The sequence below is a fragment of the Gavia stellata genome, chromosome 6 (assembly GCF_030936135.1).
Source record: "Gavia stellata isolate bGavSte3 chromosome 6, bGavSte3.hap2, whole genome shotgun sequence".
NCBI classification, from domain to species: Eukaryota; Metazoa; Chordata; class Aves; order Gaviiformes; family Gaviidae; genus Gavia; species Gavia stellata.
The window spans coordinates 54,932,831-54,958,247 of record NC_082599.1 but is presented as its reverse complement, the minus strand read 5'-3'; the positions used below and the strand labels follow the sequence as shown (position 1 = coordinate 54,958,247).

Here is a 25,417-nt window from a genome sequence, read left to right as displayed (position 1 = left end):
ACTCTGGGCTTCTTGGTTTTTTTCTCAACACCTCAGATCCTGCTGAAGTCAGCTGATGTTTCCCAAATGTTTGCCTATGGGATTTCAAACTGGCAGTCAAAAGCAAAAGCACACAAAAATCACAATGTTTTGGCATTAGAGCATATCCAGTTAATAGCCTTTATTCTGCAGCTGCTGCTTGATCGGCAGCTACAAAATAATAAAGCCCTACTTGAAAGAGAACAAATAAGCAATCCAAACCACTCAATATTTTTGCTCAGGCAGTTACAGTATTTCTTAAGAGATGGGTTAATCTTTGAAACTTTGGGTCTAAGCATATTGCCTCAACAGAACACACATGTTGACACTACAGTATCGATGAGAAATATCTGAAGCTAGCTTTGATTCAAGCAAAACCAGTTTAAAGCTGCAAAGCAGACCTTTTTCCTAAAGACAGTATCTATGCAATGAAGCACGCTCAACTAGCTGTTCCGCTGTTCCTTGTAGACAGTGGCTCTAAGGCTGCTGTTTCTAGTCAGTTAGTTCCTTGCGTTTCCCCTGCCAACATAAAAGGAAGCAGTAATTTGCTGCCAATATTTGACAAGGCACTACCAGCTGTAGCTAAAAAAAAATAAATTAGATTTTTAACACCTCAATGCAGATTTTTTTTTTTTTAAGTTCCTGCTTGCTGCCCACCATGAGACTATTTTCTATATTGGGGGATAGAATTTCTCAGGCCACTCCTCCACAGCACTCACATTGATTGAAATCAGCCATGTAAGTTCCTGAGTTTTATTCCTGGTGTTCAGCTATAAGTTTGCATCACTGTCCACAAGTTGAAATAAACAGGAAATTCAGGCTAAACAGGTTAGCAAGCAGAGCCTTCACCGACCAGCTTGCTAGAAGCCAGGCCCTCGAGAAGTGCTCATTTCCCAACGTTCGTATTAAAATAAGATGAACTGACTGCTTAGCACTGTATCACATTTATGTGTATGCAGGAGGCATAGTGCATCATGTAAGATCCGATCCCACAAGTTGCTTCCCCTCCCATGAGAAACACGATGGAGCAGGATTCTTCCTGTCTAGCACACTGGGCTATTTTTAAAGTACCACCCCTTGGTGTTCAAAAAACCCCATAAAAACAGAAAGCCCTCATCAGTTTGAACTGTCTGCTATTAGAAAGCAAGTCATGGGCTGATTTCGGCACATAAATCATATGTTGCACGGGGATTATTTTAAATTACAGCTTCTTACATCACCTTGGCATATATAGCACACTGATTTATGCTCCTCGGACTGAATTCTTTTTTGCATTAAGTTCCATTTACAATTTCCAGGCAGGGAGTGTCAAAATAGATAAAGGTTATGTTTATGCTTCAGGATGAACAAACAGCAAGCTAGCTCTACACTCAGTTACAAATGGATGTGTACAAAGAGTGTCTCTGTGAGACTTAGAAATTAGATGGGAGTCAATTTGTATATTATAATCCATTGTCATGAAGTCCAGTCTCACTACCAGAGATGAAAACTGAAAGCAGAAATAAGCAAGACAAACACCTTTTAAAGCTCTTTTTCTTGTAGCAATAGAAATACTAATACGCAACATACAATAATGCATACTGCCGTTCAAACAAGGTAATAACAGTCTGTGGTGATGCTGCAATGTTCCTAGGCAGCCACCATGTTCATAGTTACCTCCAGTCATCCTTTGAGAGATTAGATAAAATATTCATCTCTTCATCATCTTGCAAAAGACGATATGCCGCACTAACGTGGTGATTTTCAAGCACAGACCGGTCATTATACAGAATGGCTGAGTCTGACCTAGCATTTAAAAGAAAACATAGGAAAGGTTATGTTTCTTCCCCGTCTAGAGTCTCACATTCAGAAGTTTTCCTTTGATCCGCTACAGAGATTATTTCTATAGCACAGATATGAGCATTTTAAGAGCGCTTTCAATACTTCGTTCATTGTTGTTATTCAGTAAAAGAAAACTAAAGATCAAAATTCACCGCAAAATCTATTTCATCAGCTGAGACTCACCTAGTCTCTTTGTTACATAATTAAAAAAAAAAAATGCTGAAAGCTGTGAGAGATATGTAAATTTAGAGTTGAATCATGAGGCTCTTTTCCATCTCTGGTGTATGTCGCTCTCATGCTAAAGCCTGACTGTACCCAAGTAAGCAATTGCAAGATATGTCCCAAAATTGTTTCCAGAACAGCAGACTGGCTGTAAGCAAGATTTAACTGAACTGCTTTCTGTCACTGTGTGCTAGACTATGCTGTCTGGAAGGGCAATTGCCAGTGGGATAGAGTAAGACCAAAGGTACTTCACGCTTTATTTTAGGCTCCAGGGCATAGATCTGAGATTGATGAATGGCTAAACTGGTCTGAAGACCAAGTTCTTGCTGGAAGTTAATGGCAACAGAGGGTGAGCATCATTTGTTACAGTCCCTACTCAGTTCTGCTTCCCAGTGTATATTTTTCTCCCCGACACTTTACACCCTCTGATGTTCAGTGTTACAGAAATTAAATTACAATTGTCCTTTCCTGAATTCTTCTATAAATATTTGGGAAATACAGCAGATCCCTAATTCTTGCATGCATGAAGCTGTAAGAAGTGGCATGTGGCTTCGCTCAGAATGGAGACAGAAACTTCTCTGTGTTCCCAAGCTTTCCTGAGCATACGTGTGATCTGTCCTAGCAACCTTTATATATCTGTGATACACAGCATGATTCAGCTAACATACTCCAGACATCTAATTTAGGGTAAGATGCAATGCATCTTAGAAATGCTCAAGTGCGCAGTGTCAGTCAAGGACATCTAGACATTTTGTCATTGCTACCGGTATACTCCCATTGCCAAAATAATACACAGACATTAGATGCCCAATTATCACTGCAACTAGAGACTTCACAATCTTTGCACGCTTCTGAATTTTGCTGCCATCTTCATCTTCTCCTTCGCTCTTCCACCAACCCAAAAGCCTTATAGAAGATTCTGAGTTCAAAAAATACACCGGTCCAGTCTAGTTTGTGATCAGCCAGTTACTGTCTGGCAATTTATGAAGCTTTAAAACATGATATCCCTGAAGAGGTAATGGTAAACATATCCCCTTGCTGCAGGTGTGGTTTTCCACTAAAGTAAAAATAGTATGTGTAGTGTTGGCGTTCACTGATGACTACAGATATTGTTGAACTCTTTATTTATGCAGTTAATGTTTGATTTGTCAAATTCAACAAGGAGAAAAACTGTTGAATTATAATATCTCCTCCAAAACTATACATTCATCAAAATACATGACTCTGTACAGCAATTTGTCTTTGGGAATTTTACATGGAAATATTTTGGGACCTTCCTTTTTCCTGATTATTAATACAAAATAATGATCAGGAAGCTTAAATACATGCATTCCATTGTAAATGGTTGAGCAAGAGAAAATTAAATGCAACCTAAGGAAGTGAACTTTCCTCCTGTAACACTTGAAAGCAAAAGCTCCTGCACTTTTCTAGATGGCTGTGCTGTTATTCTCCAAAGGTTTTCCCCTCCATTTCCCAATGCTTCATCATGATTTACAATGGCCTCACCGTGTCTGGATGTGAAAGTTGTTGGTGGTTCCAGTGTGTTCATAGTCATGGATGGCAGCTGCGAAGATCATAGCGAAGATCTCCAGCTCTGTCAGCCAGTGCTGAAAAGAGATTACAGAGCAATCAGATAAGCTGTCATTTTCCCAGGCATTAAGGCTTTTGTCTTTTAAGGCAAGTTATCCCCTGCTGACAGTCAACATCATTGCCTTTCCCCTGCAGCCTGCCAGCTGTTTTAAAGCAAACTTCTCTGGTTGATACATAAAAGCTGAACCAGTGTTTTTCCTGAAGCTTCATCTAAATAAATTGAACTTCAGCAAAATGGTTTCAGGAGCTAATAAGGCTTAAGGCAGAGCAAGGGGAAACATGTGCTCTTCTTAAAGAACAATGTGTGAGGAAGAGAGAGAGGGAAACCTCCAGAAAATCAAGGTTCTTTGAGCAGAACTTGATGATGCGTGTGCAGGTATGTACATACCACCAGAGTATGTATTTTCAGCTCAGTTGACCTGGGTAGCAGAGCCTCAAATACAGAAGAATGTCACTAATTTCCAGTAACTAAAAACCTTTGTCAATCACTGAATCATGAGGAAAAGGGGCAATCTCACAAGATGTATGTCTTGTTCTTTATTTATCATTTATAGAAACATTTGAGAAAGCCCTGAGGTTTTTTTTTTCCTAATTGCCTAGTCGAAGCCTTGTTTTTCAATGCTCAAGTCACCTTCGACTTCGATTTCTAAATGATTCAGATGCTTTTAATAATTTTCCTCTGAGTCAGTCAATCATTTTATACCTGGTTTTCCACAGGTAGCACACAAGGAGTGCTGTTAACATCAAGCGCATCACAGACAAAGGCTCTAGATACTGTAGATGCTGTAAATATTTGTATGAAATGCTTGAATGTATTACATTTAGACAAAACCTTTACCACAGTGGTTGCCAAATATTTTTGTAACAGCTCACTCTCAACCTGCAAACGTTTTGACAGATGTTCATGTATGAACTGCCTTTTAATTCAAAGCCCAGTAAAAGCAGTATGGTTTCATAAATCTATTCTAGACGTCTACTATAGCTCCGGGGCCACCATTGGTCTGCTAACCACATGCAGGGGAAGCACAAATAAGTGTAGGGCTTTGCACACAGCAACCTGCGCAGCTCTCCTGCCTTTCCCAGCCATCTCTGCACAACCAATGAAGAATGAAGTAAGTCTCAGTATTAAAGATCTCCTTACATTAAAGATGCAGTTTGAAAATATTGGCCAGAGATAATTCGCACAATGCCACTGACCATAATCAAGGTAGCTCTTGAATTTTTTTTTTTTTTTTTTTGAGGGAGAGAGAGGAGGGTGAAGAGATCAAGAAATGAGCAGACACAGAAACTAAACTATTTTTTCATTTCTACACAATTGGTCCAGGACAGGAATGGACACCGCTGGTGATGGAGAAATCTGTGATGCTTGTGTTTCCAGGTGTGACTTGTGAATAAGGAACGCTTTACAGCTGATGAAGAACACAATTTCAACTTTGAAGCAACAACTTCTGGCAACTGCAATGGGGGGAAAAAAGGAACTAGGGTTTCCAGGCTCCACATCTAGATCTGGACTTCAATTCCTCAACCATGTTCTGCCATTTCCCAAAAGGAGAGAGTGAAAATGACAGAAAAAAATCAGGCACAAGCGCTCAGGAACAGGCAGAGCAAACCTCCGTTATGCACACAGAACTACTACGGGACATGCCCAGCTAGTCTAATGCATCCACTTCAGACCTTCTGGGCATCATCTGACAAGTCCCACTCCGACAGGATCTAATGACCCTAGTCTTACAACTTCACCAAGGCAATGAGCTCTGTGCTTCAGGTCTCCTACCTCATCTTTTAAGACACACACAGGAAAAGTGCTAACTTGCAAGCCCTGTCAAAGCATCACTTGGTGAACAAGTTCAGGTAATGTACGTTTTCAAAAAGCATGTAATACATCTGAAGAGAAGTATTAAATGGCATAACAGCATTTGAGGAAGACCACTCAGAATACAGACTAGGATTACTGTTGTGAACTGTGGGTAATAAATAAATCAGTGTAAGTAGCGCAAAGTCAAAATAGGCTTTAAGTAACAGGAGGGAAATAGCAGGTAAGTAATTGGAAGCTTTTAGTCCCTTTTTTCTTGCACAGCAAAACAAACAAGATGGCAAAGAGCCTGCAGAGAATGAATGCAATCTCCATCAAAGCAGTGACATTACCTTTCACTAGTCTGTGATGGACTTCATCTTGGGAACAGAAAGCTAGTTTTAAAGAACAAAGCCATCAAGAACTATTGAGAAAGCAGCAGGACACTGTCGCAGGTGAAAAGAGTGAGGAAATGTGAATCTTTTTCATTTCTAAAGGGTTGACAAAAACAATCCAGAACAAAACCTTCAAACTTTCTGTGATGATAGGGCGTGGAGGATGGCAGGGGAAAAATGCATGGAAGAACAAGTATTGGCTTCCAGAGTGGAAACAAAAAAAGGGTAATGAGGCATGATTGTCTTTCACAAACATACAACAATTATGAAGAATTTGCTACCAAGCCAAGTCACTGGCACACAAACAAAAAGATAGATGCATACAGAAAGAAAAAGGAAGAGGAAAGAGCAGTGTTTCCAAATCTATCAAAACAAATGAATGCATTTCCAAGAAAATGCTATAAAGCAGAAAGCAATAATTAGCCTGCTTCCTTCCCCCAAGTTTATGGTCTATTCTATTTAACATTTTTAGAGCTCATGATGATCTGCTTATTAATCACAACAGTTTAGAGGAGAGGAGGATCTCACTTCCCTTTGGTACAAACAGATGTGACAGAAGTCCTGCACTTCTGCAGTTTTACAGGTCTGCTGCAAGAAATATTCTCCTGTAATTCTTGACAGTATCAGAGAAAGAACTCTTAAGCTTTACTGTTTGCACCTCATTGTCTGGGTTCACAAAGAAATCATATGGCAATTCCTAATAATTATAAAGATTAATCAGAAAATAATACCAAATAAAGTAATAATCACAGCTGAACAACAGAGTTAAATAAAGGAAAGAATGAAACGAACAAAAAGTGTGTCAGCTCTTGGAAGTTATTCCTACATCTCATGCTTGTATACCAATCCTCTAAGAGATAAACTTCAGAGAAATTCCAAATTCTCTTTCAACGTTATGTCTATGACAGAACCCAAGATATTCTTGTTCATATAGTAAAGTATAACAAATTCATTCCAAGGCATCATCCTGAGAAAGAAAATAACAGGAAAAGTAAAGAGAGGCACTGAATAAGGTTAGAGGGAAAGAAGATTTTTTAATTGAGAAGAAAATAGAAGAAAAAAAAACCCTGTGACAAAACTGCTGAGAAAGCTTGTAAGTAACAGGAGCATTGCAAAGGCAAATGAACCATGTAAAGGTAAAACAGACAACAGTTTCTTCCCTTTGAGACTAGAACAAATGACAAATATACAGACTATTAAATTTGAAAAAAAGTACTTTCCCTACATGGCAAATAACTAGTTAAAAATATAAATGAGGGGGTTTTTCTATTTTATTCTATGATTTTTTCACAAGTCTTTGTCTTCATCCCAGTGAAGAATTAAACCAATGGCCCCAACATGACTTCTGAAACCAAAGTTTTGCGTTGCAGCATGTCCAAGTTCCTTGCATAAATATTGTGCAACAACATAAATATAGCGTGAAAAACTATGTAAGCTAGAGTAAGGATGAGATATTGATGTAAAGCAAATTCTGGCAACTCGAAAATGTCCCCTACCTTCCTTTACTATGTGTGAACATACTATGCATGTTAGAAGTTAGCCCTGCTGTAAGCAGGAGGTTAGGATTGATGACATCTAGAGCTCATTTTGAAACTCCATTAATCTATGCACATTGAGATGGGATGTGTCCTGCAGGGGAGGCAGGGTGCAAACTAGGACAAAGGGGAAAAAAAGAGAAAAACAAAATTAAAAAAAGCATTCCAACACGGGAAGCAAAGCTGAAATGTCACTGTTGGCATGCAGTGTTGTGAGTCCCTTGTTCCTGGTAGTAGAAGAGTGGTTTCTTATTGTGCTACATTAGATCCTAAACCAAATGCCACATATCATTTGGCTGTGGGAACAATTAGTGCTTGAGATTATTCCTGGGAAACAGCAGACACTTCACTACGTCCTCTGGAGCGCAACTCCACCATAACGGTTTGCATGGGACATGTTGTGCGTAGCTTATTACAGTAGGAATACAAAAGCAAAGGGCTCAGCTCAGGCAAATGAGTCACTGGCTTCGGTGCCAGCATGTGCATATGCTCACAAGCACACAAACTCTAGTTTCCCTTTTATAAATGTAAATCTGGAACATGCACATTTTCTGACCTCTGCACATATTTCAGAACATGGGTCCCTCTGAAACAGAGAGGAAAAATACCTCAGAGACACTAAAAAAGAAAGTGCTTTAATACTGAAGAGTTCTTATTTGTCACTTCAAACATCAGGCATCACGATCGCAGGTGACTGTGAAAGGCATGTGGACATGACAATTTGCTGGACATGGGTAATGCAGGAGAGAACATCTCAAAAGACGTGCGCTAGAGGATGGTAGGTTTGTGCATTTGTTGCCAGGTTGAGATAAGGCTGAAACACATGACAGGGAGAACTGAAGACAGATATTTATCCATTTCTGGGGTTTGCTTCTCAGTCAGATTGGAGCCTGGGATACACACAGCTGTTACTTTTTGCTCTGACCAGCTTTAGCACTTGGTTTCTGCAATTGTCTTCAAAGCCTCCACAACACATTATGGCGCTGCAGCCTGCATGCTGCACAGCAGCCCTGGCGACGGAGGTATCACTGGACGATATTTAATGCTGCTAATAATGCACAGAAGCCTGTTAATATTTTACATGACATACTTTCAGAGTGATCTGTCTTTCGTCTGGGCTAACACCTTTATACCAGAGAGGCATAGTATATAGAAGCAGAGGGAAAAAAAGGCAACTGAAATAGTTTCCTGCTCTTTACCCTGAAGAAAATATATTTTATAGTCCCTAAGAAGAAACGAGGCAAGAGGAGAGGCTGCACTACCTCCAAACGTCTACACGTTGCTGTGAAACTGCGCAAAAGTACAGCACTGAATACAGAGGCTTTATAAATATTACTATTATTTCTGACATACGGTGAAGAGGCAGGCGACTTCAGCTCTCACTTCCAGCGTTATCAGTGGGATTATAAAGTCAGAGATCTCCCTGGCATTTTTGCAATATCTTCTTCTCCTTTATTCCCAATGATTCAAACCCAGTTTTGGATTCAGGAAGAAGTTCATGAAAATCCAAAGTTAAGTCACTCCAATAGTAATTGTCCTGAGTGAATTATTAAATAACTTGACTCAAGAAAGATTCTCCAAGTCTTTAAAAACAGGTAACCTAAAATTGTACCAAGAAAAGGAGAACGAATGTAATCTGACAAAAAAGAAAGAAGGATTATACCTCTATAATGTATCAGCTCTATCAAGCTGATAGGGGCAGACATGCCCTTGAGTTCATCTCCTCCAGAGAGTCACAGTGGTACTGGGCTACATATTCACATCACATGGTCACATCACAACCTTTTCCAAGAACGATAACTTGCCTATCAACTCAGGCCAAGGAAACGCCATAGAGACAATCTGCCCTCTGACCATTATGAGCTAAAGCTATCTCCTATTTTAGTCCTGGTCATGGAGCATCATGGCAGCAAGTATGGTGTGAATAGAGAAAAGGAGTCCTGAGATCCCCATCATCCAGAATGGATTTCATTACATGAAAATGACAATGCTCGTCAGCACCTCCTCCCCACCTGCACCATCTCTCTCTCTCACTTAAAAGCTAGTAAAAATCTAACCCAAAGAAAAGACAAAAAATCCTCTAAATATGTGTGCCTCCATCACCATGGTGCCCAAAGCACCGCAGGACCGCCGGGGGCTCTCAGGGACCCTCCAAACAGTCAGCTCCCCTCAAGCAGTGCCACCCCCACAGCCGACGCCAGCCCTAAGTGGACCATCCACACAGACATCCCGCAGGCTCATCAGGAAGATCACCCGGCTGTCAAGCCCCAGATGAGCCCTGCTTTCCCACCCCTGCCCCTCATGAAGGGGGGACATCTCCTCTGCCCTCAGCCCTGGGGAAGAGGCAAGGAGAGGGGCTGCCACCTGCCCAGCAGCACCATAGCACCAGGAAGAGTCCCTTGGAGACTGCCAGAGACCACCAAACACCGCTGGAGACCGCCGGAGCCTGTGTGACTTCCCTGGAGCGCCACCGAGATTATTGGGGCCTGGAGGTGGCATTTTCTCAGTCTGAGGATGAGAAAGCCAGTGGGGGATGGCTGTCCTCAGCCAGCTCTCGCCTCAGCTACCCAACGGGTGGGTGAAGAGGAAGCCAGACTTGCTCTGGCAGTGCACAGAGAATACCAAGAGATCATCAAAGAAGGCAGATGCCCCATACCTCAAAACAGTCAAGATGGAGAGACGGCTCTTCCTTTGGAGAACCAGAAGACTTCAGTCATGACAACAACAAGTTTTGGCAAGATTGGCCCATAAACAATTAAAAAAACAATAAAAAACAAGAAAACCCAATTAAAAAAAAACATTTTAAAAATAAAAAATGCTCTCCTCTCTCATTTGGCACTTTTGAGGCTGCATGTGGACTCCTGTGTCCCGCTCTGGTCTCCCCAGGACAGGACAGGCACTGACATATGCCGTGCAGGCGCAGCCCAGCGCCTTGGAGATGGTGAGGGGCCGGGGCACACGGCACACAAGGGCAGGCTGAGGGAACTGCCGGGGTGCAGCTGGGAGAAGAGAAGGCTCAGGGCTGGGTCTGACTGCTGATCTTCCACAACACCGGAATTGTTTTCCTGACCCAACACCACGCAGAAAATCATCCTGCCTATCTCCCACACACACTTCACTATTGCTAGTTTTGGTATCCAGAACAGCAAAGGCCTTCTGCACAAAAGAAGAGAGAGCGCTTGAGCTCCCCCAGCTTGCATCCCTACTCTCTTTGGCAGGACACAAGCCTTGGGTTCATCTCTCCTCCCTGCTTCCCGAGTCTTAGCGATCAAACAGGAAACAGGAGAGCATTCGAATGCGAGTGATCTTTGCCAATGTGCAGGGAAGCGGCATCGCATCTCCAGTTCATGAGACGTGTGAGAAAAAAGCTTCATCTTCATGGTAGGAATAAAACATGGAAGTGGAGTTTTGCTGTGAAAACTGCTTCTACAGAAAAAAAGACCTCTGTGAGCTCCTGAGGTCCTCTGGCCTGAGCATCTTTCAGCCCAGAGCCAGCAGGGAGCGAGTCATGGTGTCAAGGATCTTTTGACACCTTCCTTTCTAATCAACAGCAGTGTTTGGTTTGCTCCCATGTGGAGCCATGGAGTGGGCTGGCATGTATCCAGCACAGGTCACTGGAGCCCAGGGCTTGCAGCAAACCAGGGAACACACTAAACTGACAGTCTTGCTGCACCTCAAGGGCTTCATATCAAGTTTGCTCTATACATGAGTAAAAACATAGGGGCTTTTTGACTTGACTTGGTTTGATTTGGTTTGGTTTATGGGGGATTATTTTGGGGTTGGTTATTTTTTTTTCTGCTACATCATCTCTCTGCTTCTTAGAGCAAAAAAAGCCAAACTATTGCATCGCTTACTCATGCATTTTCATGCCCTCCATTTCCCTCTTTTTTAACACTTGCCTAGCTTTATTGTGCTCAGAGGCAGAATATGAAACCCCATTCAGCACCACGGCAACATGGGCTAGAATGAAATAGCACTCATTCATTCACACATGAGTTGCAGCTAAATTGCTATCAGACTGAGAAGCAGCAAGGTGGGAAAAGGCAGTTCTGAATGCCCCCCATGCCCCCCCACCAAAAAAAAAAAAAATTCGGAGCAGACTAGCCCCAAGTGAAAACTGCCCTTCTTCAGCGGTTTGAGGAGAAAAAGGGGATCCATTTGCTCACCACTAGAATGCAATTCCCATTACTCAACATTCTATTATTCTTATTGACTACAGCCTTCAGTGCATTTCCATTAACTAATGGCCCTCAAAGCAGCAGTGACCAATTTAGGAACTCACAGGAGGTTTTCAGCATGCATCTGTATTAGTTGCGAATTTGACCTAACTCCTATTTACTTCAGACACAATTGCGAGCAAGTGACACAAGGATTCTGTTTCAATCAGAATCAGGCAGCCTGGATCAGGTCTTGAGGCAGGTAGGGCCTGACTCCTTCCAAATATGTCTTCAGTAAACATTGCAATACACAGATGCAGCCTACATTCAACACAGGAGACCCGGGACATGTTTACCGGAGGCACTGGTGCGTGTTACTCCTCAGGGAAGAGCCTCCAAGTCTGGCCTCAGAATGGAAAGCAACGTTACTGTGGCAACCAAGGGACTGCAGAAAGGTAGACCGCATGCCCAAAAGGCTGTTCCCAAGCGTAAGCAGCTTTACAGTTGTTGAAAATGGCCTAAAAGACACAGCAGGAGCTGCACTACTCCTTGTTAGCTTGCGCCTCTCTGTCCTATGCTCTATCACACAGCACACGCTGGCCTTTCTTCAGGTTTCTCACCGAGCTGCACAGAAAAAGGCGTCATCAACATACAGTGAGAGACACAAGTATTGCCACGAGTGATGCTGACTGCCAACTTTCATTGTGATTTCATATAGCCCATCTAAGCTACTCATGGCGTTGGAAACAGTATTGGAATTTGGTTGGGCCAAGTCACATGCAGGTTTCCCTCCTTTTCTTCAACAGTTCCCAGTTACGGAGATTGGAACAATCAGGGAGTGTTCAAGAAGGCCGGAGCTGCAGGCAGAGCCTCAAACAACTTTCTGAGCCACCAGCTGAACCCAAACCACAATGGCTGATCACCACACTGGAATCTGTCTGCCTTCAGTTTCTCTAGTCCATCTCAAAACCTGTTTCTGTTGTTTTGTCTCGACAACCACTGTGGGAACATATTGTGTGCTAAGTATTTTTCTTTAAGCCTACTATCCCTTCCTGTCATTGTTGTCAGACTTCAGCTGTCTGTACGTTTCCATGTAAGCCGGGTCAGCTGGTTTTGCTGTAGAGGCTGGATGGAGATCAGCATCTCCAGAGCATGGCTCTTGCAATCCTCAGATAAGTGGAAAGCCTGTCCTTTGGAGGTACTGCCTTGCTCCCTTAAGTAAGAAGAAAGCTTAGACAATTTGCTTCTTCACATTAGGTGGAATGAATTCCAACAACAGCGTGTTGGCAGAATCACCCAGGAGATCTGTGGCAGAGTGAAAAACTGAGCTTGGGTTTCTCCTTCACCCCCTTTTAGATCACTGATAAAAGAGTTATCTACATCTTCACCTAGCTTCTATTTCTAAATAATCCTAAGTCTCTACTTTCATTAGCACAGCCACATCAAATGAAGTTTGTCTACAGTCGAAATGGGTTCTGCTGTGGATAATCATAATCTCCTTACTGAGCAAAAACTGTTGTAATCTCATTATGCATTCAGGATGCCAACTCCCATACTTACCGCTACGCCTGTCTTGAAAAGGAGGTAATGGACCGTCTGTGTCACATCTGCAGCGTGCATTAGGTTGTGATAAGGATTTTTGTGTTTACTGTAGCCAACCTCCAGAGCTTCCACAAAGGACACCAGGGCAGAAATGGGGATCTGAGGAAAGTAGCACAGAATTAAAAACAAAATAATCACCTTTAATGGCTAGCATTCAGAGGGGAGCATTTTCATAAGAGTCCCCAAAGAGTAGTTTGTACTTCACGAATAAATAACATCTGAAACACACACTCAAGAGAAAGAGCGAATCCAGGTTACTTCCTCAAACTGGTTTTCCCATCCCTAATTACATTATGGTTGAATCATTCCTACACATAAAAACACACATGTAAGTATACTGCAAAATGCTGTCTGGAAGACACATGCAGTATGAAAAGTAACAGAGAGTAGTACTTCATTGATTGCCCCGGAGAAGTATTCCTAATTAGGCTAGAAGCATCTACCTGTTCTCCTCACAACCCGCTGTAATATATCTCTGCTTTACTATTCACATTCAAGATTTTCTAATGAAACACATCATATAGCAAGTCTGAGATACTCTACTAAAAGGACAGTAATTTATCAGACCTCTGGCTTTTCACAGCAAAATCCAGCCTGCCCATCCTATGGGTTTGCCATGCTTTTCTGACTCTAAGAGTAGAACTGCGCACACTCAAAATGCTATTCAGGGGATTTCTAGAGAGGAGACTACGCAGGTGGTGTCAGCTGCAACCTATGCAACTGGCAACATGGGTTCTCCAATTTCATCTGCTCAAACAGCAAATACCCTAAACGCTCATATTTCCATAGTTAGAAGAGCACTGTTGTTCTCCTCTTGGGTACGTATCAGGGGAGGATGCAGTTCTGACCAGTTACCTTCTTCAAACATTTCTCCTCAGGCATGGGCAGTTCCTGAAGAAGGGCAGGGGCCAGAGTTGTATAAACACTTTCCAGCCAAAGTGAGTGGGGACCCCCGGGGAGTGGAAGTGTCAATGGAGGAAGGGACAGTGGAGTATTTGGGTGGGGAGAATGATCAAGATCTGAGAGCAATGTTTCTGCCGTCCAAATTTAAGCCTGTTCAAAGCTGGACAAAAAGATATGTAGCACTTTTATCTGCAAACCTCTTTTAATTTAAAAGCATTACCCCTTGTCCTATCGCAACAGGCCGTACTAAAAAGTTTGTCCCCATCTTTCTTACAAACTCCCTTTAAGTACTGAAAGGCCACAATAAGGTCTTCCTGGAGCCTTCTCTTCTCCAGGCTGAAAAACCCCAACTCTCTCAGCCTTTCCTCATAGGAGAGGTGTTCCATCCCTCTGATCCTTTTTGTGGCCCTCCTCTGGACCTACTCCAACAGTTCCATGTCTTTTCTGTGCTGAGGACTCCAGAGCTGGATGCAGGACTCCACATGGGGTCTCACGAAAGCAGAGTAGAGGGGCAGAATCACCTCCCTCAACCTGTTGGCCATGCTTCTTTTGATGAATTTGAATTTAATTCAAGCTCTTCTTTTTTGCCTGCATGCTTGAGAGTCCTGTGAATGTCAGGAGAATGACACCATTGTTCCCACAGGATCAAATGTAATATTTGCCATGGATTTCATGGGGAAGCCTGTTTGGAACCCTGTCTAATTTATGGTGTCCCATCGCAATTAAAAATACTACTTAAATAACATTTGGTCTTGCTTACTGGGGAAAGGGTAGTGTCCACAAAGCATTCAAATAGCACTAAAGTTGCATTCTTGATGGAACAAAGCTGAAGGAGAGGGAAATCCGAGATGGAAGAAGAGACCCATCTTCTAACTACTGACCTTGAAACGGTTGATCAGATCATAGCGTGTGAGAAGTTCATAGAAAATGAATTTCAGTGCATGATCCCCACTGGCATCGTTTAGTGCAAATACATCAAAGGACCACTTGTCTACATTCTGCAAGAGTGGGTAGAAAAGACAGTTAATATGGTCATCCCTTTTACAATGATAGTTCAATTTCTATCACTTTACATCTACAAATGAAGAATTACAATGGCAATGTAAGTGTATACATTTTTTTTAACTTCTTCAATTCCGTTTAACCAATGCAGAGTCTAATATACTCATCAGTATTGTATGACTCGTGTTTAAGAAGCTTCCATTAAGAACACATATGCTGTTTCTTTATTCTAAACATGGCAATTTTCCACACCAGAATTTAATCAGCAAAGGCTGAATCCAAAACGGTAAGAATCCTGGTTTGCTTTAGTACCTGAAACATTGGGATGGCCCTATTATGGCTGATTCTACCCTTCTTTGTCCCCGACCCACATGGTATGTCGATAAAAAATAATATTAACTTTGAAGGAAACAGGAATAACAAAGATACACTTTTTAATGATATTAAAGCCTCTGGATTTTGCTGTCCCTATAGAGTTCTTATGACTTTGTATTGTGAACAAAGCACTCCAGTGCTTCACTCGTGCTTAAAACAGAATAAGGTGATACGTTTTTTCCAGTAAAAAAAATACAGGCACCTGTGATCATACTTTTACCACTTACTGTTCAATCAACCAAAATAATAACTAACTAAAAGAACTACCTTGCTGGACCCAAAGAGCAGCTTAGTTCCTTCTGATTTTAATATTAATCCTGAATTGTTATTATTGCAGCTTTAACTGCCCAAAGACAGCATGACCCTAATTTTCCTTATTTTTTTTTAAAGATAAGTGAGTCCATTGGGGCTTTCAGAAAACTACAGAGCAGGAGAAAATCACAGTGATGTTACATTAAGTGCTAACAATGATATAAAAAACAACTTTTATAACAGAAGAGTAAATATCTAACCCCAGTTGGGAAAGTTCCAGTCAGCTGTAAATGATATATTAATGCTGCAGGGTGCTTAGTCAAGAGATCGAGGAGGGAAAGTTCACTTCCCAGCTCATAAAGCTGAAGTATAAGGTATAAACCTTCTTGCAGAAGGTTGAGTTCAAATCTCAACTCTTAGGGAAGGCCGTGGGAGCTGACAGCACTCATTATCTAGCAAGATAAAGCTCCTTCATCTCAGAATTGGATGTTCCTGAAGCCATATGAACCTTTCTCTCCTCCTCCTAGCAACAAAGAGGAAAGGTGTGGATGGAGTTATAGCTAGAAGAATGATATACAGATCAACCACGCAGCTGCATCTGGCACAGGATCAGCTCTCAGTCCCTCTCGCCTGTTGAGAACTTTGATGTACTTCCCACAGGGATTTATCCAAATGACTCTCCTTAAACCACATATTAAAGATTGACATCTGTACCTTGAAGTTTCCCTCCACTTTCAAACTGTTGCAGGTTACCTCCAATTTCCTTGTGGCACTTTCACCAAGAAAGAAAGATTACTACATTTCACAGACACATGTGCACAGCTGCTCTCAGTGCAAGGAAAGGGGGTTGGCTAGGCATAATGTTGAGTACTGTTAAGGACTAGAGTCCATCTAAAAATCTGCCAACTTTTTTAACAGTACTAAAAATACTAAATTACAACTATCTACTGAGCTCTTAAAGCCCAATCCATCTTTGTTGTTTGTTGTCATGGTCATGTTCCAGGTAAGGACCTGACTTCAAGTCAAATGCAAAGGACAGTGACCTTTAACCACCCTGCGGCTGGTCGCCCATACATCAGCACAGCTACAGGACTTATGTTCTGAATGAGACCAATGTATTTTGCTACCAGCGCTCTCCACCATGGGCTGATCCTGGCAACCTTGCTACTTGCATAGCTACTTGCATAGACTATGTAGAGCTGAGTATGCGTCTTGTGGAAGTACAGTCCACAGAGAGGCTAATTAGTGAGTGAATGTCAAGGACGTTGAAGATGCAGCTGTGTTTTCACCTATCCCAATAAATCACTTGCTTGCTGAGCGGTTTATATTACAAGCCGTGTGGAGCCCACACATTGAAGGGAGGGTCAAGCTTCTCCACAGATGATTTGTGGCCCAAGTCACAGAAAAGCAATCATAAATTGCAGCTTTTCAACACTTTCAAGAGGCATTGGAGAGGAAAAACAACCAAGAGAGGAAAAAGTTGTACCAAGAAAACATGTTTTGAAGCCCTTGAACAAACTTAGAATATGGGCAAGAAAAATAATGCCCAAAGCATCCACTCAGTCAATTTTAAGTATTTTCCTGTTCTTTGAGTGTTTTTATTTTGTAATCACTTACCTCAGTCAATGAAGCAAGTTAGTTTAACACTTGCATGTAATAATTTACTTTTGGGTCCTATGGCATTGAAAATAATGTTTCAACTATGCTGAAATTTAATTCACTGTAAGGCAATCTTATCTTGTAGAAATAAAAGGGGTTTGTTCCTTTACATATTTTTCCTGTAGGTAATGTTTTGCTCCTGCAGCAGATAAAATTTATCAAATTGTGCAATTGCAGAATAATACATCAGAATTGTTCTTTTGCATGATACATCTATCATAAGTTTCACAGTAGAGCTATTTAGATTTTACTGAGGGAGAAATCCTTGCTCTTGTCAAGTCAACAGAAGTTTTGCTATTGCCAATAATGACAGCAGCATTTTACCCTGAATAACTAGGGGGAAAAATCCTCTTAACAGAAGCACGAAAGTGTCACAGATGGCTTAGAGGCTTGCAGCAACACCAGTTACGCTTTGAAAATTAGTGGATTTTATGACCTTAAAAAATATTAACACAGAAGTGACCCTTATATGGGGGAAAGATCTAAAGAGAGGCAGAACTTCATGGATGTCTTGTGATGGAGGAGAATCATAGAATCGTTTAGGTTGGAAAAGACCTTTAAGATCATCAAATCCAACCGTAAACCTCACCCTGCCAAGTCCACCACTAAACCATGTCCCTAAGCACCTCATCCATACGTCTTTTAAAAACCTCCAGGGATGGTGACTCAACCACCTCCCTGGGCAGCCTGTTCCAATGAACAGAAAAACTGTTTTTTCTGCCTAAGGAGAGCAGGAGAAGCGAGGGATGGGAAACTTTCTGTGCTACACATGTCTCTAGGTCACTGGCCCTGTAGCCTCAGCTGAAGTGTCATAAGCTGCTCTAATGCCACATATACCCACTGCAGTGTAACTACAAATAGATCCAAGGTGTCTTACTTCTCAGTCCTGTGTCTTTATTATTTGGCCATTGCTCCACTGCTTGGGGGAACCTAGAGATGATGTGAAACACTAGTTCTTCCTAAATGCTCAGTTTCCTGCCTTTCTGTCTGTCCTTAAACTCAGAGACTTGATTTGTTTTATTGCCAACAAGCAGATTCAGAGATAGATGTTATTCTGCTCAACATTACTGGAAGGCCTGACATTTTTGTAGCCACAGACAAGCAGAAGTCTATACTGCAGACATTGTAAGTGACTACAGGTTCTGTGCTCATTACCTGTATATTAGCTAGCCCAGAAAATATTGCCGTGACAGCATGGGCATCAGAAAAGGCTGAAAAATTACTTCTAATGCAGATAACTACTTCAGCAGCTAGTTAACATGAAGTTCTATCTCTAGCACTACACTGCTGAACAGCAGATCACCACAACTTACTGGGTAAATTAACATACTTGCTTACTCAAACATGTCTGTATGAATGGTACGTATGGCCACTATTCAAATGAGAGACAAGACTGATCATCCCTTTTGTGGCAACAGGTCTTACATCATCACACCCATGTCATGCAGAAAGGCAACAGGCTACTGCAGTGGAAAAACCAGTATCCAATATATAGATATATAGAGAGATGCTGTGCAATAAATTAAAAAAATTGCCTAACTTCTCATCCACTGAAAAAGTGAGAGAGATTATACACTTAGGACTTGCACTGCTACCACTCCATCTGCATTTTTTGCAGAAGCTGCAGTATTTCATTGCTTTATTAAAAACAACCTAGTTTTGCCAAGCTGATTCCACAGCTTTGGGTTACTCAGTGCAGACGTCCTGTTGGCCATGGCAGCCAAAAAGAGAGCACATAGTTCAAAAATAAGCTAGTTTTGACTCCGTGTCATGTCAATCCTTGTCCTTATTAGCCTGACTCTGAGGGGAATGTTGATTATGGCAATCCAGAACAGCTGAAGAGGTGTGTGTGGTACACTCCTACACCCTTTTGCATGCTTAACCCATCAGCTCATTTTACAGAGCACACCAAGCAGTCCAGTAGCTGTAAGGTTTTTTTTACTCGTCTTTATTGGACTGAAGCAAGCAACAAAATGTATCATTTCCATTAAGGAGATGGGACTGAGGAATTTAAGATGAAATATCATTTCAAAGACAGAAGACTTCTTCAAAACAAGTAACTTCCATTTCAACCACATCCACTACCAACCCCAACACCATACAGTCAAAGACATGTTCTCAAAACAGTTTTGGAAAAAAAAAAAAAATACATCCTAGATTGCACAGTGGCCAACTGGGTGTTATTTCACCTTGAGCAAAATTAATCAATGCCTTTGTTGTTACTGATGTGTCTTAACTTACTCTAGCATGATCAGTTCTCTTTATGACCCTTAATCATTTAAAACCATAGAAAGAGGAGAGGGTTTCTGTAAAGTTTAAGTCAGCTGAGAGTAGCTGATGTGTCTTGGATTGTCTTGTTACTGCTGAGGAACTCAGGAGAAGAAGTACCATTATAGATATGTTCCCTCATAAGCTGGCTATGGAGAGTAGTTTTAAAAGAACAAAGACTTTAGATCCCCTTTGCAGGGGTGAAGCTAACACTTGTCAACCTGCAGTTGGAAAAAGGCGTGGATGGATGCTTTGATTCTGTATATCAAAAGCATGTTTGATCATTCTTCTTGCGTTCAGTGGACCTTCTGCAATTCCTCCACATCTTTTGATGAGTTGTACTATCCAAAACAAAAAGGATTCAGTATCCCAACTGTAGGTCTTTCCAGTGTAGAGTAGAGCTAAAAGATTGCTTCATGAGCTTTACACGTAATGTCCCTGTGCATTGCCCCACTATATCACCTTTTTTCACCATTGCATGGCATGGTTGAACCACATGCAACGTGATCTGCAAAGCTGCTCTGTAAGCAGTTGGTTGCTAACTTGTGTTTGTAGTCTTGATAATTCCTGCCTAAGTCAAGAACCTTGCAGTTGTCCCATGGATTGAACCTTTTTTTATTTTCAGACTACTTCTGACTAATCAGTTTTCCTCTGAAACCTCAAAACTCATAAAAGGGTCATTATTCCTAAACTGACTGTCACCTTGAAGACCTGAAGCTGGGCAATGCAAGAAATTCCCTTCTCTCACAGCAACTGATCCTTTTCCTTCTCCACCTCTCCCCATCTGTTTTCTTTCTTTCCTGTGGGAGTTTGTAATTGATTCCAGCATGTTACTAAGTCCTCAGTTTAATCACTGTAATCTAGAACAGAGCTGTAACTTTCACAAACTGAAAATGGCCACAGCCTTGAACTCTATTCTTTCCCTTATTGAAAGGATATTCCCTTAGGTCAGTAAATGATTAATGTATGTGAACTAAACAAAATGTCAGAGAAGGAAAGGGCAAGTACGAAGACCCCCTTACCAAGACAAATATCGCAGTGTTATCTTGATGCTTTGTACAGAATCCCCCCCCCAACACATTTTTATTGGGATTACCTTTAGCACTCCAATTACAGCTGGTGGGTAGCTCAAGCCAACCATATTTGAAGTCCGTCTGTACATTCTACCAAGATAAAACAGATAAGGCAACACATAAATAGAATTAAAAAAAAAAAAAACCAAAACGAACAAAAATCATAAAGCAACAGACCATTACAGGAGACCTTATTTAGCCTAGGAACCTCTAAGTGCAATTTGGTTTTTTTCTTTCTTCTTGTTCGTAACTTGCACAATATTCTCTATACCATTCTTACTGCATAGCCTAACTTGAGACTATACGCTCCCCAGTATCTCATAGCTTGGTTACCTGGCAGGACATCACAGAGAATCTGCCAATATCAGGTCTTCATCAGAGGGAAAGGCTACACTCAAATAAACAAGATGTTCCCCATTTTCCACTGCAGATGACCATACTGTTCTTTCAGTTCCCTCAGTCCTTGCTGGTCCACATGCAAGCTAATTCTGAATGTACTTCAAAAATCATTTGTCTGCAATGAATCATCTCTAGTTCAGTACAGCTGTTACTTTTGTCTGCATTTTCTTAAGACTGGTATAAAATCTTCTGGGTGTTTGCTCTGTGTGTGTGTTTGAGGGAGAGAGAGAGAAAGAATAAGGCAATAATCAACATCTGCAACCATACTAAATGAAGCACTGACGTATGTATCAGATTCTAAACTTGTTTTCAGGCCACACTGTGTTTAACAGGCTTGGTGAATGCAGAAACACTGTCATAGCTAAAATACCTTTCTGCATGTCACCCTTTTTTGCACTTAAGAAATGTAGGACTAAAAGGAGGTGATGGAAAGCTCTCTTCTCCCATTGGAATGATCCTGTGTGAAGTCTTCCTTCACTTCCCTTTTTCATGTTCTGCACGCAGACCTGAAAAAAGCCAGCCCCCTTTGGAGAATTAAATTCATCCATTTCCCAAATTACAGAATTTCTTACCCCCTCCTCCCTCCAGTCAGGAGCCCCATAACGTTCTCTTAAGTAACAATTCAGGCAGAGTCCCTCTCCCTTAGCTCAGGAGAGCCACAACCCTCCTCTGGTGCCATATCATATCTGAACACTTCCTCCCTTGGGCCACAGTGATTCAGATCAGGTGGAAAACAGCCTCCTGCAGCCAGCTCTCTGCAGTTCATTTACTTCCTTGCTGAGCAAGTCCCCCACTGAGAGTGAGGGTTAACTCACAAATAGCCTGTCAAACCTAGGAGAAACCTGTTCCAAGGAGAAATGACAGGTTTAGTTTTACCACAATTTGCTGCCACTCTTAACACATGTACAGTAACTTTGGTACACATAAAAAAATCGACTATAGACATGCCGGAGGAGGCTTCTGTATGTCTTGTGTGGCTTGTGGTCCACTGTCTGACATGCCCAACCTTCTGCACAGAGGGCTGGTAGGCTGTCACTGCCATTCTGATGAACAGCGAAAGGCACTCTGCTCTTCCATTCCTGACTTGAGGTTTGCTGTAGAGACCTGGGACCTGCTGTCTTTCACACTGCCTGAAGTCTGCTGACAGTTTTACATGTGCCAGCCCTCCTTCTAGCTTGAAGGAAGAATGTCAGGGAAGAGTGGTTACTTGATCAGAAAAGGTAAGATTGGAAGTGAGTCCAAATTGAAATGACTAAATGTTTTAAAGGGTTCAGAAAGTGAAATCAGTTTTAGCAGTAGGTTCTGATGCAAATCACAACAGAGAAGGCTGAGAGGACTCGATGGGTTTTTTGAAATCCTCCCTGAACTCCAAAGTTTTCACATCTTTTTTGGTCTATAGTTCATTCCAGTAATACTACGATACAGGACTTTCTTCTGATTCTTAGCAGTTCTTCATAAGAAATACTAGACTGCAGAGGTAAACACAGGCAAAGGAGGGCTTGGTCTGGGTTGACCAAATTTTAAAAGCTGTTACTCTTGACCCAGGTCTATGCAGAGGTGCATATTCTCTGTCAAAATTTTTCCAACTGTGCTATTACATCTGTATTAAGCTAAGAACAGCTCAGTATGTGCTGTTTCAGTTTGCAATCTGTTATTTAATCCCAGGTTTTGAGGTGCTATCCAGATTTGTGTAGAAACATCATTAGAAACATACTAAACTATTCTTCATCCAATACTACAGGTGCAATCTGCAGTACCTAGGCAGCTACTAGATCAAAGTAATTACATGCTCCTTTACCTTTCCACAAATATACCAGCTTGTACTGCATGGACAATACTCCTGAACCGGGGTTTTTCCTCGGTCCTTTTAAGCATCATCCCCATTTGCCGCGTGAAGGTAGAAGCCAACCAGTCCCGGACCTCCGAGGGCACGGAGTCAGACTGGATGTCACTGAGCTCATCTTCTGTGTCCAGTAAACGCCTAGAAGGGGGAGGAAAAAGATAGGTAAACGGACTCCCTTGGAGAGCATTGCAACATTATTAACAAAAAAGAAACTCACATATATTCTAATTAAAGCAGTTGTTAAAAGTCTTTTCTTCATCAGCCCTAATGGAACACAACTGTACAAGTCTTCAACAGATTGGTTATTCTCTTGCATAGTTAAATGTCAGATTGTGAAACTCGCTACTAGGCCGACAAACAAGAAGTATCAGCCTTCTAAAGCACAACTGCGTAATCCTCCACTGACTTCTCATCTTCAGCTCATCGATATTCCTGACCTTTCTGCCCTTCAGAGCTCATTTACAGTCATGTCTAACTTCCCAGTTAGTGTCATACAGTCCTCTCCTTTCCCATTCTGGTCATCTGAGGCGACTCTATAAGTGCATTTAGCACTGGGGAAATGGCTTATAACAGAGTGGGGAATGCCTCTGCAACATCTTACGAAGTCTACCTCTATCATGACCTGGAGTAAAAATTTTTTTAATTTCAAAAACTTGATACAAGTGAAAAGATTTAACACTATTCAAAAGGAATAGAGGAGTAGGAATTTAGAAACTTTCAGAAAAAGTAGGACACAGTTATTATTAAAACATTTCTCCAAGAGAATATATATTAAATTTATGATTGCTTTTCATCTCCTCCCGTGCCCCAGGAAACTTAAAGAAGCTTTTAGACCAAGGATTGAAGATCTGCTCTACACAGAATACAGTATTTTAATGATTAAAAACATACTGTCTGTGAGTAATAAATGTTGGCTAAAACAACTTTCCCAACTGACATGTGAATCACAATTTTGTGTTGTTGGTACTAGATACATGAAAAGTGCTGATGTCTGTAGTTAACTCACCTAGTTTCGTCAATGTATACTGACTCAAGAACAGTCGCAGCATATTCCAAATTCTTCTTTAGGTCTACAACTGAAGCTTCCCCTCTCTCTAACTGCTTTACCAAAGACCGCAACCTGGGGAAAAGGAAAACAGAAATCTCATTAGTACAAAGAGAAATAGGTTTGAGAGTTAGCATCAGTTCAAAACTGGATCCAGCATGAGACCTAGCATACATGATTTGCAGGTGAAAACTTTCGGAAGTCTACAAGCTTCTTTAAGCCATATACAAGAAAATAACAAAAAATCACTTTTCAAAGATCAGTCACAACGATGCCAGGCAAGCATCACGTTATAGTTAGACTCAAATTCAGCAAGTTATTTCTGTCCCCTACTCATACTGAAATCAGTTAAAATAGAAATCACTTGGAATTTAACACAGGAGCTAAGAGAGGGCGATTTCATTCCAGCCATAAGAAGGGAAGTAACTTCTTGAGTAGTATCTGTTGACAAATGTCGGCCATTTATGATGATTGGTGTACACTTATACAAAATTGCATTCAAGTATATTTAGAAATACTATTGCAGAAACACTATACAAAGTTAGGAAATGCTATGATTTTCATTAGATCAAGAGGTCACCCTTAGACTATCTCACTTATATTAAACAGAACTTACGGAAGTTTTTTTATCAGGTATTTATTATTATTATTATTATTGGGGGCAATGACAGACTTTCTGAAAACAAAAATCTGCAGAAAATGCCGCCAGTGTCAAAGACAATTAATATATTTGTGCAATTTTCTTTTGTCTTTTCCTCTCCTTCACTCTGCTTTCTGTGGCAGATTAGAAAAACAAAAAAGGGAAGAAAGAGGAGAAGACAATGAAAAGTAAAGAGTAAAATCGAAGTATTTTAAACAAGCCAAGAATACACATGGTTACAATTACAAGAAGAAAATTATCATTCCTTTAAAAGGACAATGGGATAAAGATTTGACATATTAAAACACTGTTGTGAATGTCTTCATCCTTGTTAAAGAGCCGTTAAATAAACATTCAAATATACATTTAACAGTGTAGCAGAAATCACAAGTTATTAATTTGTCCTGTTCAACATTCAAAAATGTAGAGGAGTGGTCATGTCATCTAAAATTTGTCTTCTACTTAGGACACTACTCTTCCTCAGGTTTTTCTATAGTCCATGGAGAAAAATAACCTTTTCCACAAGGTAATTCAGAGTTAGAGCCCAATATAGCTGCCTGCTTTCGCTTTATTAACCGTAGTGGGAGCCCAACCTCCTACAGTAGACATGTACTTGAATTTCTAAAATGAAGTGAGTATCTGTATTTCCCTTGCTATCACAATGCCCCTGTGGCATCAGTGCGTTCAGGAGAAATCAAGTCTCCACGGGGCTGTATTTCATGGCAGAGCTGAGGAGCAGTCAGTCTGCCTGCGTGCACTGCACCAACAGCTCTTTCCAGCTGGGTTTCCTTCCCCCCTCTTGAGCAAGAGGTGGACCCTCCATCTC

General features: G+C 41.3%; 1 protein-coding gene across 4 annotated transcripts in view; it reads right to left on the bottom strand.

Annotated features, from left to right (window-relative positions):
* The window catches only part of PDE1C (phosphodiesterase 1C), a 315,948-nt gene that overhangs the window by 60,571 nt on the left and 229,960 nt on the right, over positions 1-25,417 (bottom strand). For all 4 annotated transcript variants that reach the window (XM_059818717.1, XM_059818718.1, XM_059818719.1 and 1 more), the window contains 7 exons: positions 23,913-24,026; positions 22,862-23,044; positions 20,688-20,754; positions 14,917-15,033; positions 13,091-13,231; positions 3,568-3,668; positions 1,675-1,803 (listed from right to left, as the gene is read on the bottom strand). In XM_059818717.1, the coding sequence (XP_059674700.1) occupies positions 1,675-1,803; positions 3,568-3,668; positions 13,091-13,231; positions 14,917-15,033; positions 20,688-20,754; positions 22,862-23,044; positions 23,913-24,026 (852 nt within the window). The remainder of the gene's footprint in view (positions 1-1,674; positions 1,804-3,567; positions 3,669-13,090; positions 13,232-14,916; positions 15,034-20,687; positions 20,755-22,861; positions 23,045-23,912; positions 24,027-25,417) is intronic.